This window comes from Cryptotermes secundus, unplaced genomic scaffold, assembly GCF_002891405.2.
Source record: "Cryptotermes secundus unplaced genomic scaffold, Csec_1.0 scaffold106, whole genome shotgun sequence".
Classification (NCBI taxonomy): Eukaryota; Metazoa; Arthropoda; class Insecta; order Blattodea; family Kalotermitidae; genus Cryptotermes; species Cryptotermes secundus.
In genome coordinates this window covers 353,859-368,453 of record NW_019734310.1, presented here as the reverse complement: position 1 = coordinate 368,453, position 14,595 = coordinate 353,859, and the positions used below count along the sequence as shown (strand labels likewise).

At 43.1% G+C, this 14,595-nt stretch overlaps 1 protein-coding gene across 1 annotated transcript in view; it reads right to left on the bottom strand.

Moving 5' to 3' along the window:
• Window positions 1-14,595, bottom strand: part of LOC111868420 (prominin-1-A) — a 36,372-nt gene that overhangs the window by 3,507 nt on the left and 18,270 nt on the right. The window contains exons 8-13 of the mRNA XM_023859031.2: window positions 10,300-10,470; window positions 9,200-9,299; window positions 6,619-6,858; window positions 3,976-4,198; window positions 1,769-1,933; window positions 369-503 (exon numbers count right to left, since the gene is read on the bottom strand). Of these exons, the coding sequence (XP_023714799.2) occupies window positions 369-503; window positions 1,769-1,933; window positions 3,976-4,198; window positions 6,619-6,858; window positions 9,200-9,299; window positions 10,300-10,470 (1,034 nt within the window). The remainder of the gene's footprint in view (window positions 1-368; window positions 504-1,768; window positions 1,934-3,975; window positions 4,199-6,618; window positions 6,859-9,199; window positions 9,300-10,299; window positions 10,471-14,595) is intronic.

The following is a 14,595-nucleotide window of genomic DNA, read 5'->3' as shown; positions in this document are numbered from 1 at the left end:
TAGGAAGCCGTGAAGAAAGTTGTATGTACTACAAATTTCAATAAACTTTCCACTGTTTGAACATTTTCAGAATATAGTGACATGTGAGCTAATGAAGTTCTTGCTCAGAAATATAGCCACAATAATCAAGTGCTGAATTTTGTTATGCCACAGTAAAACCTTAACTAAAAACACTAAGGTAACACAATAAAAACTAAAACATAAATGTTGCAACACCTGAGTGCAAGGAATCGTCACTTTATTCTGAAGGTTTAGATCATTCTTGTTTAACAGAGCATCACTGATGTCAGTCATACATGTACTGTATATGTCACAACCCAAGTATAGACTGAAGATTGAAGTTAACACCATTCTGAAAATATTATCACCTCATAAGCAATGCTGCTGCCTTGATTGTTGATGAAGTACTGTATTGTCTTGAGGTGCGATAATGACTGATTCACTTGTCTTTGAAGAGGCGCCATTTGCATTTCAAGGGCAGTCAACTGGTACACCAGATCCGCCTGCGAAATTACATGTGAACCGTAAGAGAAAAGTAGGAATTCCAGCCTTACACATGACTGATTATGTGTCTTATGATATAGAAAAATGTTGTATGAAAGAAAGTAGCATATTTATGTAATAATAAATATTATGTTGTAACATTCAATCCATTCTGTAACTGAGTGTGTACATATTTGGCAAATGTTCTTTGTACATTGTTATGTTCTTTGTTTAAAAACAGTGTATTGTGTAAGGGAGTATGTGCCTTTCTAAATGATTAACATTATAAAAATAAATTAGTATATATGTAGAGCTTTCATTTCCTCCTTCCCCTAAAATTGTGTTTGCCATTACTGTAATAAAAAAAGAAAAACGAAAATAGAAGGTCAAAAAAACAGAGTGCACTGCAGATATGCAACTTTTGACAAGTTTACCAGTCTGTATCAATTGTTTACCAATATGCATACCAGTGTATGCTGGTTGAAAAGGTCCATTATCTGTGTGTGTGTATATATATATATATATGTAAAACATACATGATAAACATATGGACAATGAAGTAGAAAGAATAGTTCTTATTGTTACTGTTTCTGTTGCAGTTATTATTATTATTATTATTATTATTATTATTATTATTATTATTATTATTATTAAAGGTGAAGCTGTTCCTGTGCTCAATTAATTAAGCACCAAGCCATGATGAAGATGTATGGGGGCACAGAGCTGTATTTCACCATTCTTGACCTTGGAACTAGATGGATGTGAGTGGTCAGATTCAAGCCTCGGCCATTTTATCCTCGGGGAAAGAGTCCCTGGTACCCAGTGGATAGGAGGCTGAGGGAACCCCAGAGCCAGTCTGTACACAGTGGAGTAGAGAAAAATCTGTTGCCCCTGCCTGGAATCCAACCCTGATCGTCGAGCCAGTAGACTATTGCTACACCGCCTGATGCAGTATTCATTAAGGTTATTCCGTTTAAAGGTATGTAATATTTCTTTTCGTATATCTACGTTGTTGAGCAGAAAATAAAATAAAAAGATAGTTCTGTATGAAAATAATTGACCATGAAGTCCAAATGGGCAGTGTTAGAATTCTATAATGAACTGATGAGCCAGCAGAATGTATTCTTGCAGAACTCAAGAGAATCCATGAAAAGCAACAACACAACAGGTCAGGTTGTTTGTATTCCTAAGTACCAAGCTGTGAAGGCATATTTTTCGTGCAACTGTGGCCTCTCTCAACACCTTGGTAGTGTGTAATGTCATATATGATAGCAGGCTATATTACCTTGTGTTGTTCTAGAGGCTGCACGTGACTAACCAATAGCTGACGTGTTATGGATGCGAGTGTGTCCAGCTGGGACAATGTGGACTGGTCTGTGATGTGGTTGGCCACACTTGTCATCTGGTCCGCAAACGACGGCACATCTTTACCAGTGACTTGCCCTGACAGCTGCATTCACAAAGTGGGAAACACATTTGACAGTGGAGCCTTATGTGTTAAACAAGGTATGTGCATACATGTGTTACAGATATATTTTGCTACTGGTCATTTTCTGTAAGTGTAGGGCAATGGAGCCATATTTTGTATACTAAAGGTAGGTGCCATTATTTTTGTTAACAGAATCGTGAACCATTAGTACTTCATTGCGTTCAGGTAGCTTAATATGTCTAGTATTAGAATCAGTACTAATTGTGGTCCCAAATATGGTATATAATAAAAAAGTAAATAAAAGTCAAAAAGTTGTACAGGAAGTGTGTGCGGAAATGGTAGCCCAATTTCTGATAGCTATGGTTCCTTATTTCGGATAGGCAACATAATTTTTTACAAATGCAATTCATAAAAGAACAACCACAATAAACTGAATGGAACAAGAGAAACATAGGTACATACTGGAGGCTTATTTTTATAAAGAATAAACGGTAATTTTTTAAACAAATTAATTACATGCATATTTGCAAAATAATCAAATTTTTAACAGAAGTTAACGTCAAGTTATGTCTTATATGAAGAAAACAATTTCGAGTCAAAATTCAAATTTGACTGCTTATCGAGTACAGTACTTGCATTTATTTTCTTTTGCAGCCTTCACTGCAGATCTAATGCAGCAGACTGGTCAATTCCTTTCTTTCAGTATCAGTCACATAAAAATGTATAAAACACTGAGGCTGTACATGTATAAAATAAGGTTCCTAATTTTGGATGCTTGAAATTCCAAACTATGTTAAGTATCCAAAATTAGGCAACTCGGGGAATTGAAGCTTTTGGAAGCGATGGAAACACATTTTATACATGTTATAATGTGCACAATTAAGTTCATATAAAAAAGAATGTGGTGTTAAAACTCACATAAGATTTCCAAACCTTAACTCTATAAGAGAAAATATTATATCAGAATTGGCAGAAACATATACCCTGACGGCAAAGCAATAGTGCTGCTTCACCGTCCAAACTACCGCTGCTAAGAAATTGATTTGGAGGGAATAGTGAAGTCCTGTGGCCACCACTGCAATGCTACCCTTACAGAAAATCTACGCTATCCAAAATATGATGATTTTACCCTAGTATTTCTGTGGGGGGGGGGTCTTAGTCCTTGTACTGGTATTTGGGTGTCCAGCATGGAATTTCCTCGATGTTTATTTGAAAATTTTGTGTTAATGGCAACACAGCATTTTGTGCATTCACGTATTCTTCAGACTAATGGCACCAAGGAAGTTGATGCTTCAGACTTGTGTTCGGGAGGCTTTCTATTCTATTCTTGGCCAGGTCACTGATGATTCTGAGCTTGTTTTACTCAGTCACTCTCGGCAAAGAAGGAAAGCAAGAGTCTTGTATTTTATGTGGATGATTATCAGTTTAATTGGTCAAAATCATCGTGTGACTTGTTGAGGAATGGAAATTTCAGGTTAAGTCAGAAGTGTAGGTCTGGTGGTTTGTGAGATACTGCTGTGTGTGTGGATTCTTGTATATGCTGTTCTTTTTTTTCAGCAGATACTTGCTGGTACATCGCGGTGGCGTAGTTGGTTGAGGCACTATGCCACAAGCTGGAAGGTCGCGGGTTCGGATTTCTGATGAGGTTATCGAATTTTTTGATTTACCTAATCCTTCCAGCCGCACTATGACCCTGGGTTCGACTCAGCCTCTAACAGAATTGAGTACCAGGAATCTTCCTGGGGGTAAAGGGCGGCAGGCACCTAAGGCTGACACCCTCACTGCCATTTATGAGCCAGTTGTCTAGAAAATGTGTGAGCCTCGACGTCTCACAACCTATGGGCCTCCACGTCCTGTTACAGGGATAGATTTACGTCAAAAGATTTATACATACTGGCAAACAATTGATGCATGTCAGCAGATAATTATGCATATGGACAAACTTGCCAAATTCAAAAGCTACGCATCTGCCGGTACATTGTGTATGTCAGCCATGAAGTTACTACTGAACATGAGAGTACCAGCAAATGTGTAGAAGGAAGCACTGGTTATGTGTAACATACTTGGTTGCGGTGGTCCGTGAGGTTAGCAGTGGTGCCAAACAGGAGTGCCTGTAGGTGCTGCTGCAGTTCTGGGGTGAGGAACTGCAGATTGGTGATGTTCACATTTAGGTGTTCCAGTTCTACATGCACCAAATCCCACTTCCGGTGATTGGATGCTTCGTCTACGTCAAATATCTCCTTCAGTCTGAATGTTGAATATGTGGATCCGTTCTCCTTGCATGTTCTAGAAATATGACATATCATGTTACATGTTAGCTCAAGTGGTAAAGTTATCCCTGTGACAGGTTGTGGAGGTTCATAAGATTGCGAGACGTCGAGGCTCCCACATTTTCTAGAAAATCGGCTCAAAGATGGCGACGAGATTGTCAGCCTTATGTGCCGGCCGCCCTTTACCCCGATGAAGATTGCTGGTACTCATTTCTGATACAGGCTGAGTCGACCCTAGGGCCATAGTGAGACTGGAGAGATTAAGTCAGTTGAAAAATCCTATGACCTCATCGGGAGCCGAACCCGCGACCTTCCGATTTGTAGCATAGTGCCTCAGCCAGATGCTCTTCCGCGTGCCTCAGCTCAAGTGGTGACTCGTCCGAAGTATTGTGTTGGGGAGGTATATGGTCTGGTTGTTTGTAGGATTATCCCTTTCCTTTATTTTCTAGGCCAGTCGTCCCCAAACTTTGTTGGGCCACCGCTCCCTTGATTCCATGAACTCATCCCCAGTGCCCCTTGTCCTACCCTATAAAAAGCATTCTTGAGGATAGCGGTTTGCACAGCCCTCAAAGGAAGATAACAATAAAATAAGATACCTCATCAAGTAACTACTTCACTGTTAGTAAATTCTTAATGCGATGGATGGGCTTAATGAAGTGATGCCAGTTTCCCAATGTCTGGTCTAAATTCACTTCAGTGGTAAATAAACTAACGGCGCTCTCGGAGGGGCCTATCTTCAGTGCCTCCTGCCGGCCCTTTGCCTCTTAGCGTGCCCACAGGTAATCCCCCGCCAGGGAGCGATACAGCCCTCTTTGGGAACCATTGCTGTAGCCAAGTGGCACAGAGTACACATTGATATAAGTTTCAACTTCCTCTCGTCACGTCTGATGACAGATAACCTCGGCATCATCATAATATTATCGAAATAGTTGCAGTAACATTATTCGCGAGTGCTGCTTTTGAGTCTTTTCCTAGGTCGATTGTCCTGACATTTACAGGGGTTTATCACAGTTCTGTAATTATAAGCAATTGTGATGTGTATTTTTTTCCTTCAGTGCTACAGCCCCAATTTGGGTCTTGGCCTACCTCCATGAAACTCCGTTTCACTTCGGGGTACTAGATCTTAGACATTCGGTAGGACTTCTTGGGTAAGTGATCAGCACGTCACAAGGCCTCTACCTGTACACAAACACAGAATAATGGACACACAAACACTAAACATCCATGCCTTGAGTGGAATTCGAATCAACGATCCCGGCTTCTGGGCAAGCGAAGGCAGTGCGTGCCTTAGACCTCTAGGCTACCGTGACCAGCTGCGCGTGTGTATTTACCTTACTTAATTTTCTTTTCTTACTTTCTTTCTTGCTTTATTTTTTTTCTTTCTTCCTTTTCTTTGTGAAATACTCCCTGTCATTCTTTCTGTGCTTGTGTGCACGCAGAACTGCAGTAAAATCTCACAAAATCCGACCACCTATAGTCTCGTCTGCCTTAATTCTCTATGTATGTATTTTATTTAGACAGAACGGTCAATCTTTCATAAACGAGGATTTAAAATGTAATTTACCGCTTCCTGTCTGATTATATAAATATCGAAACACATATATGATATTTAATTTGTGCTATATTTCCACTCCCCCATACATCTTCATGGCGTGGTGCTTAATTAATTCAGCGCAGGGATAAATTTACCTTTTAACATTACCCCATTTTCCTTTTTTTGAAAAAAAGAAATAGACATGCGAATTCCATGCTGTCCGTATGTGTGTGTATCCCCCCTTATTAACTTTTGATCGCTTGAAATAATCTTTATAAATCTTGGTATGTGTATCAATACACCTGAATCCATTTCAACAATGTATTTTATAACTCGCTCCCATCAGCCTGATTGTCTGTATATGTATCCCCTATCATTGCTAGGCAACGGCTCGGTACAAATTTTAGTGCAGCAAGGAATACACACGAAACAATAGGAGAACTTTTGGACATGTCGTTTTCTATGCGGGGTCGAATACCTCCACCGTAGCCCTGTGAGTCGTAAGAGGCAACGTAAATGGAACCCTGTACCTGGGGGGATATAAATACGGAGACCCGACCCTCCAGGTTAGGATTGTCTCGAATCTGAGGTATGATCATGAGTCCGCGGGACTCTGACCTGAGACTGACTGCGTTGACGAGGACCAGGAGCAGTTGTAGACAACAGACCCATCCTTTTGTCGGAGAGGATATTAATGAGGACTATAATTTAAAGTGTTCAGTTGAAAAAAAATGCTGGTCGTGAGTCTCAAGGGGCTTGTCACTAAGACAAACTGATTGGCGGCAAACTGCCAGTCGTAAAGTAACTCTGACTCTGACTCTGACTCCCAAAACTTATAGATTATTAGTTTGCTTCCTGCAGAGAGCTAAAGAAGGTTTCCGTAATACCAATACCGTACTCACTGTAGCACGTCACGAACTGGAACGTCCATAGTACTGTTGCCGTAAAGGAGGTTGGAGAAGAACCCACCACGCTTCTCGAACAGCACACCGGGTTGGTCCACGAGGCGCGTCAGAGCGCTGAACTCCGGCCCGTCGTACAGGGGGCGGCACACGAACACCTCACCGTGGCCTCCCACAAGTAGGGCTCCCAGCGCAACCCCCCACAGTGCCACAGAGAACAGGCATATAAGTACCACAAATCTGAAATATGGCACAAGAGAAGAATGAGATTACGTGATATGTTTTTACTTGATTTATTTCGTGACACTGTATCGGTTGCTTTAGTTATACAGCGTGCACTATAATAGCTCAGTCAGTGGAGCGGCTGCATATGGAATGGGGCTCGTTTGCTGGTAAGAGAAGCTATTATTTGTATCGCAATCATGACTGGGACCTGCTAACCTCATATCCAATGGCTGTGGGTGGCCCTCAGTGCCTTACATTGCGAAGAACACATTTGGAAATGTTTTGTACTACGAAATGGAATTTCTTTTTTTCTTCTCTTTTTTTCCCACTGTCGCCTTTGAGAAATTTGGTAGAGTTGGGTTTGAAACGCAAGTAAATAGCGTTTCTAGATACCGTGGGCTATCTCAAGGTACTGTCCCGGATTTTTCCTGGGTAGGATGATAAAAACCGTAAACAGCTTGTTCTCTAGCCGAGATTCGAAACATGGACCTGTCGAATACAGATCAAATGATTTGGCACTGAGACCTCTAATCCACTCTCTAGATCAGTGGGTACAAGAGGGGGAGATGGGGTCCGAAGGGTGACACTATTAAGGGTGATATTTGGGTATCTTTTTATTATTCTAGAGCTGCCTAGGGTGATGCTGTTGAATTCAGTGTCTTACTGCTTCTCGTCTCTTATCTAAAGAAGTAAAGATTATAATATGCACAACTATAATTTCGCCTGTTGTTTTGTATGAGTGTGTAACTGGGTTTCTTATATACTTGGAAGAACACAGATTGTGGTTATAGACTGTGATTTTGAATTGTGGTCTGTGATCTTTTGGTTTATGACCCTGAGTAGGCTTGTAGGAATTTGCTAAGGTTTCGGGAAAAACCTGGTGAACTTATCGTCGTGGTAGGAGACTGCCCTGAAGAATGAGATAGCAGCTTTCTCCGAAGCTATGGTAACAACCTAACAAGACATCATCATGCAAAAAACACACCACAATTTTCACTAATATGGACCCTACATGTTGATTGAGGGTGGCTGGAACAGGGTGCTGAGGAGAATACTTGGCCCGAAGAGGGAAGCTGGCGAAAATTGCATAATGAGGAGCTACGTAATTTGGACTTTTCCCAAAATATTATTAGGGTGACCAAACCAAATAGGGTGAAAGAAGGAGAGGCATGTAACATGCATTGGAATAATGTGAAATGTGTACACAATTATGGCCTGAAAACCAGAAGAGCAGTGGACCACTTGGAAGACCTAGGTGAAGATGGGACGATAGCATTAAACTGAGCTTAAGGAAATGGGATATGAAGGTGTGAGCGGGTTACAACTGGCACAGAATAGGGACCAATTGCAGGACCTTGCAAACACAGTAATGAACTTCAGGTTGGAAGAAATTGTTGTCAAGCTGTGCGACTGTCAGCTTCTCTAGAGGGAATGATGCTTGGAATTCTCGACTATCACACTTTCTATTGATGCTGACGGAATTAACGGCCATAACAGGCCCACTACACTCTCACAAGTCATTATACTCGTATCTGTTGCGCAGACCCCCGTTGAATTATGCAACCCAGATGACAGATTTTGGTTGAAATTAATATTCCTTCTGTCTAGTGGGCGGCAGCGGCCTTTACCTGGAAGTAAACCTATTTTCCAGCCTGAGCGTGACGCTATTTTATCGTGATGTTACGAATGTAGAGCCGTCACAACCGAAACTTGCGGGCCTCACACGTTTTACACAGCCTGTTCTGTATTTCTCATAAATGAAAATTAATTTCTGATATGTTCATATCGTGACCGTTAATGGGCAATAATCTAACATGCTACCGAACAATATAAGTACAACTATTTTATGAGTTACGACTGCAAGTATGGCGGTTTTCATCAGTGTATGTGGAAATTTTGCCTTAAATTGTGACTAACTAGAGAAAGTTGATCTGTTCCAATAGATTGAGGGTTGGGGTTGGGGACGATGGGATTCAGTCTTGCAACAGCCCTGTAAGGAAGTCGGGATAGCTCAGTTGGTATGGCGACTGGCCTCGGGTTGGACGGCCGGGATTCGATTCCGGGCAGGGGCAAGATTTTCTCAGCGTCTAGCCCGGCTCTGGTGTCCATCCAGCCTCTTATCCAATGGGCACTGGGGGTTCGTTCTCCAAGAGTAAAGCGGCCGGGACGTGAAGCTGACAACTCACCTCCATAAAGTTCCAAGGTCAGAGTTTGAGCTGTACCTCCTTTCCCCCTTTGCTTAGCCCTGTAAGAATGCCTGGAGCTTTATCTCTGTGTGATTTTTACTCCTTATGCACAGACATACCTTTGCCTCATAATCAGAATTTTCTGTGTCAGTTTAATCCAGAACACTTACACTATCAAAATATGGATCGCTCGATCCTCGGACCCACAACAACCGCAGCTGATACCAGAGATCAGCACCAGCCAGATGACCATGACCAACATAGTGGAGCCTGAAAATTATCAGAAAAACGTCATACATCTGAAGGGCTATTAAAAATCAGATATGTTGGCAGGTCGGTCTTAAGATAATTAGAATTATGAAAGTATAACATCTTTATAAAACTTACACAATCCCAACTCATGATATAATTATGTATTTACAGTTAATTTATAAGCCGTGCGTATGCCTAGATTGGAACTCAGCAACTGGTAATTTAATAGTACATTGCCACCTCGATGATCCGAACTAATTAAGGTACTGGTATGTTGGGTTTATAGCATGAACTGTCTTTGCCTGCTTAAACCCTGGGGTTATGGGCTCGAATTCCAAGCCAGGCATGAATGCCCATCCGAATTTATTTTGTATTTTTGTTGTCCTGTGCAGATAGCGTCTTTGTGGCTGGCTGATCCCCCGTCCAAGGATCCTACCAACTATCCAAAGATTAAGAAACTGAAGTGAAATGAAGCGTTTCACAGATGCCCTATGTTCCAGAGGGAGAAACAGGAAATATGCGTGAATGAATGTTTCGAACAATGAATCGTTCGGATTACTGTATTTCAAACATTTTCAGATTTTTAGTAAAATTACGAATATTTACCCGAAATATTTATAGTTACATTTTGTATGTATGCAACGACCGGAACCCGCGGACGTTCAACTACACGCCGGGTTTGGGACAAGTGGTTACCGGGTTACATTTTCACCACCCAGAGAGGCACGTCCACTAACAGATACTATCATATTTCACAAGAATTCATTTGTACCCGAAGGAAATAAAATAATTATATTTGATTTGTAAGTATTGGAGATGCCTATTTCTTTTGTACTGTAAGTCATTTCAGATTACCGAGGTCGTACTGTACAGAAAATAGTTGCGTGATTCAGATTCATTCATAAGCCATACACAGGCCTACATCAGAACTGAACAACACGTAATTCAGCGTCGGACATTTTATAGTTCTGATTAGCATTTTTCAAACTATAAATTATAGAACTTCTGCTGATATTACCGAAACCTATAAACCAGCGCCACTTGTCTAACGTGGACAATCTTCTGATCATCTGCGGCACCTTACTGCGAGCGTCTTCTGTTTTATAGGCGAGGTCTCTTGCGACGACGTCCAGAGACCAGATCTCGTCATACAGAACTTCCTTCCGTCGAACCAGCTGTTGTTTAACGCCTATAAGAGGAACATTAAGAAAACCATTATCAGTAGATACTATAGGGTTCTGGCAATGGTGTATAACCACGAACAACGTGGGGGTTGCTTGCAGTTTGCCCAGACGTGGCCGAACTGCTGGCAGTTGTAGCATTGCGTGAGCCCGCTTTGTGCTTTGTACGCCTCTACCTTTATGGCAATGTGGCAGAGGTTGGGACTTCTCCGTTCTAGGTAGTGTGACAAGGAACAAGGGAAAGTTAATGGTATTTGGTCCTTCTGGAGGAATCCAACGACTGGTTATTTGTTTGACGCTAATGACATCAAACCTCAGACTCACCAGACCGTCAGAGATATCTTCAGCTGGAGTATTTTGCGGAAGGTGACTGATGACAGCTTTGATGGGTTTTTAAGATTTGGGGTAATAGGTAAAGTATGAGAGATTGTTACTCTCTAGGAATTTTTTGATGGCTGAGAAGTCCGCCATTTCCTTCGTGACAATTCTGGTCCCGCTCCTGGTGTTGCGGAACTCAAATTGCCCGTGACTATGTATTTGACCTTCCTCTGCAATTGCATCAGGTTTGCCGTAGAGGTTAGTACAATAGGAGGCGGCCTACCTGGCTTGTTTGCCGACGGCTGCTGTTCTGGCTTGTTAGCTGTCTCCACGTCCTTTCCTGATGTCCTCAGGGGCGCAAAGAAGTTCTTCGTTTGTACTTCACCCTGGGATTTTATCCTAGGGTCCCTCGGGCTAGGTGACGGCTTCGACTTTTTCTTATGTTCTTCTGAGGCGTTTCGCTTACGCCTTCTTTGCTCGCGAAATTCCTCGGCTGATTCTTCTTTTTGTTGCAGCATAAGAGATCCTCGGATCTCCCTGTGGATGGCTGCATAGAGGCGCAGCATGGCTGTGAAGAGAGCCTTGCCGTCGAGGTGCTTACAGAGCACTGTTCTCTCGGCCTCGGATTTCGTTATTAGTTTATTCCATACTGCGCCGTTTCCATTTATGGAGGGCGATGTGTGGATAAGCTGCCCTATTGTTTGCAAGCCGTTGCCCAGTAACTCGATATCTTCCTGGCAGTCAGGAATATTAGTTGTTTAGTTTTCGTGGTTCCTCTCAAAGGAAGCCACGATTGCCTTCCACCGCGTTTCGCACAAGGTCGGCTCCGTCATTTCGCCTGCTTGATAGTCCGTTGCAGACGGGACGGCCCCACCTCCGATGCACTAGCCACGCCACTCAATGTATAGTTTTCTGCGCACTATCCTAACTACGGCTGATGCACGAGGAAGTGAACACTTAACCTTTAAGTCACTCGACCCACACAACCCGACTGAATGACTAATATACACTAGCAGACTGAAGAGTGCTGGGCTGGAGCTCTGTCTTTTATACCAACCATGGTGGGCGGAGCTTAGACTTGTAGTTGCTATTGTGAGCTCTTATTGGCTAGCGCATGTGATGATTATGAGTGAGCTGGACAGCGAGTGCTGTACAGGGTTTGTCCGAAAAGTAATGTCAGTGAGTCGATTAAAAACATTTATTGATTAGATCGGTGCAACACATTAAAAGGCTTCAAAATAGGCTCCTTCTGCGTCGATACATCGCTTCCAGCGAGATTTCCAGGCATCGAAGGCGTCATGGTAGGCCTCCTCCGAAATGTCCTTTAGAGCCTTGGTGCAAGCCTCTTTGACTTCGTCAACTGTCCCAAAATGATGTCCTTTCATGGGAGTTTTCAAGCGCGGAAACAAAAAGAAATCTGGAGGAGCCACGTCAGGACTGTAGGGCGGCTGGGGAACCGTTGGCACCTTTGAATCGGTCAGGAAGTGGGTCACGAGGAAGGCGGTGTGGGCTGGCGCATTGTCATGGTGAAGTTTCCAGTCGTCCGCGATGTCGGGCCGGATGCGATAAACCTTTCGTTTGAGTCTCTTTAGCACTTCCACATAGAATTTGACGTTGATGGTTGTACCATGTGGTACAAACTCATGGTAGACGAGCCCCCTGATGTCAAAGAACACAATGAGCATGACCTTAACCTTTGACTTGCTCATTCTGGCCTTCTTGGGGCGAGGGGATGCCGAGGTGTGCCACTCGGCACTTTGCCTTTTTGTTTCGGGGTCGTACTCAAACACCCAAGTCTCGTCACCTGTGATGACATTGTCTAAAAAGTGATGGTCACTTTCACACAAGTCCAAAAGTTCTTGGCACGTTTCAACTCTGCGCGATTTTTGGTCGTCCGTTAACACGTTGGGCACCAGCATTGCGCACACTTTTCGCATCTGCAAATTGTTCGTCACAATCTCGTGAACACCACTTTTTGGAATGTTTAATATCTGTGCCATTAAACGAACACTAAAACGACAGTCTGAGTTCAAAAGTTCTCTCACACGCGTCACACTTTCGTCGGTGGTGCTTGTTGATGGCCGTCCAGCGCGGGCTTCATCGCCGACCTCTTCACGGCCTTCTAAAAAGGCCTTGTGCCACCGGTAGACCTGACGTTCCGACAAACAATCATCACCGAAGGCCGTCTCTATCATGGGAAAAGTTTCCACTGCAGACTTGCCAAGTTTCACACAAAACTTGACGGCAATCCTTTGTTCCAAGGAGCGCTGCATGCGGCTTGCACGGGAAACAAAAACGAGTTTCACGGAAAAGCCTTCGTCACTCCCAGGAATTTCGGAGACGACTAAGCGACCGCGCGTTCATAAGCTGACTTCCCCCTCCACCGATCCCAACCGGTCTGAGCGCGCTGCGACGTATAGTCACTTCACAATAAAATCACTGACAGTACTTTTCGGACAAACCCTGTATAAATATGAGTGGGGGCAGCAATGTGATTGGTTAGCGCACGTGATGATGAAAAGTGAGCTGGACAGCGAGTGCTGTATAAATATGATTGGGGGCAGCAATGTGATTGGTTAGCGCACGTGATGATGAAAAGTGAGCTGGACAGCGAGTGCTGTATAAATATGATTGGGGGCAGCAATGTGATTGGTTAGCGCACGTGATGATGAAAAGTGAGCTGGACAGCGAGTGCTGTATAAATATGATTGGGGGCAGCAATGCGATTGGTTAGCGCACGTGATGATGAAAAGTGAGCTGGACAGCGAGTGCTGTATAAATATGAGAGCTGACAGCAATGTGCAGCAGCTCTGCTGGAAGCCGTGGATGAAAACCCTCCTCTAAGGATCAGACCATGTGACGTTCAGAAATTAATAAAATCCCTGAAATTAAAAAAGGCCTGTGGAATTGACGGCATCCCAAATGAATGCCTCAGGCACCTTCCAAGGAGACCATTGGTTCACCTAACTCACTTATTCAATCACTGTTTTCGGCTCTCTCACTTTCCAAATACTTGGAAGGAAGCAAAAATAATAACTTTACCTAAACCGGGTAAAGACCCGAAATTTCCTCAAAATTTACGTCCGATCAGCCTCCTGTCCACGACAGGAAAACTATTCGAAAAAGTAATTTTGAAATTCCTCCGTAAACATATTGAAGAAAGAGGCCTGCTCAACGCAAGTCAGTTTGGTTTTCGTGCACGTCACAGCACGACATTGCAATGTATGAGGCTGGCGGACCACGTGACCCTTAATTTCAACAATAAAATGTCTACGGCTGCAGTGTTCTTGGACATCGAAAAAGCCTTTGATACCACGTGGCACTCAGGCTTGCTGTTTAAATTATCAAAATTGAAATTCCCCAACTCTTTGACCAAGCTTATTGGGTCCTTTCTCTCTAAACGCAAATTCAGGGTCTCTGTTGAAGGCGAAATGTCAACGCCAAGGGAAATGCAAGCAGGGGTGCCACAAGGTTCTGTTCTTTCCCCTACTCTCTTTAATTTGTATATAAATGATGCCCCCCATACACAGGGCGTTCACCTGGCCCTCTTTGCAGACGACACCTGTCTGTATGCGACAGATCGCAAAGAGGGTTTTATTGTTAGAAAACTCCAGCGCGGTCTCAGCTCAATGGAGACCTGGTGTGAGCGCTGGAATATAAAAATTAATGAAGATAAGACTCGGGGGGTCTACTTCTCTCGTGGTCGTCGACCGCCTGAGTCTTGTCTTACTCTAAATGGAAGAAACATTCCATTTGTAAATAGTGCAAAATATCTAGGTGTAATCTTCGATAAGAAAGTGACTTGGAGATTACAC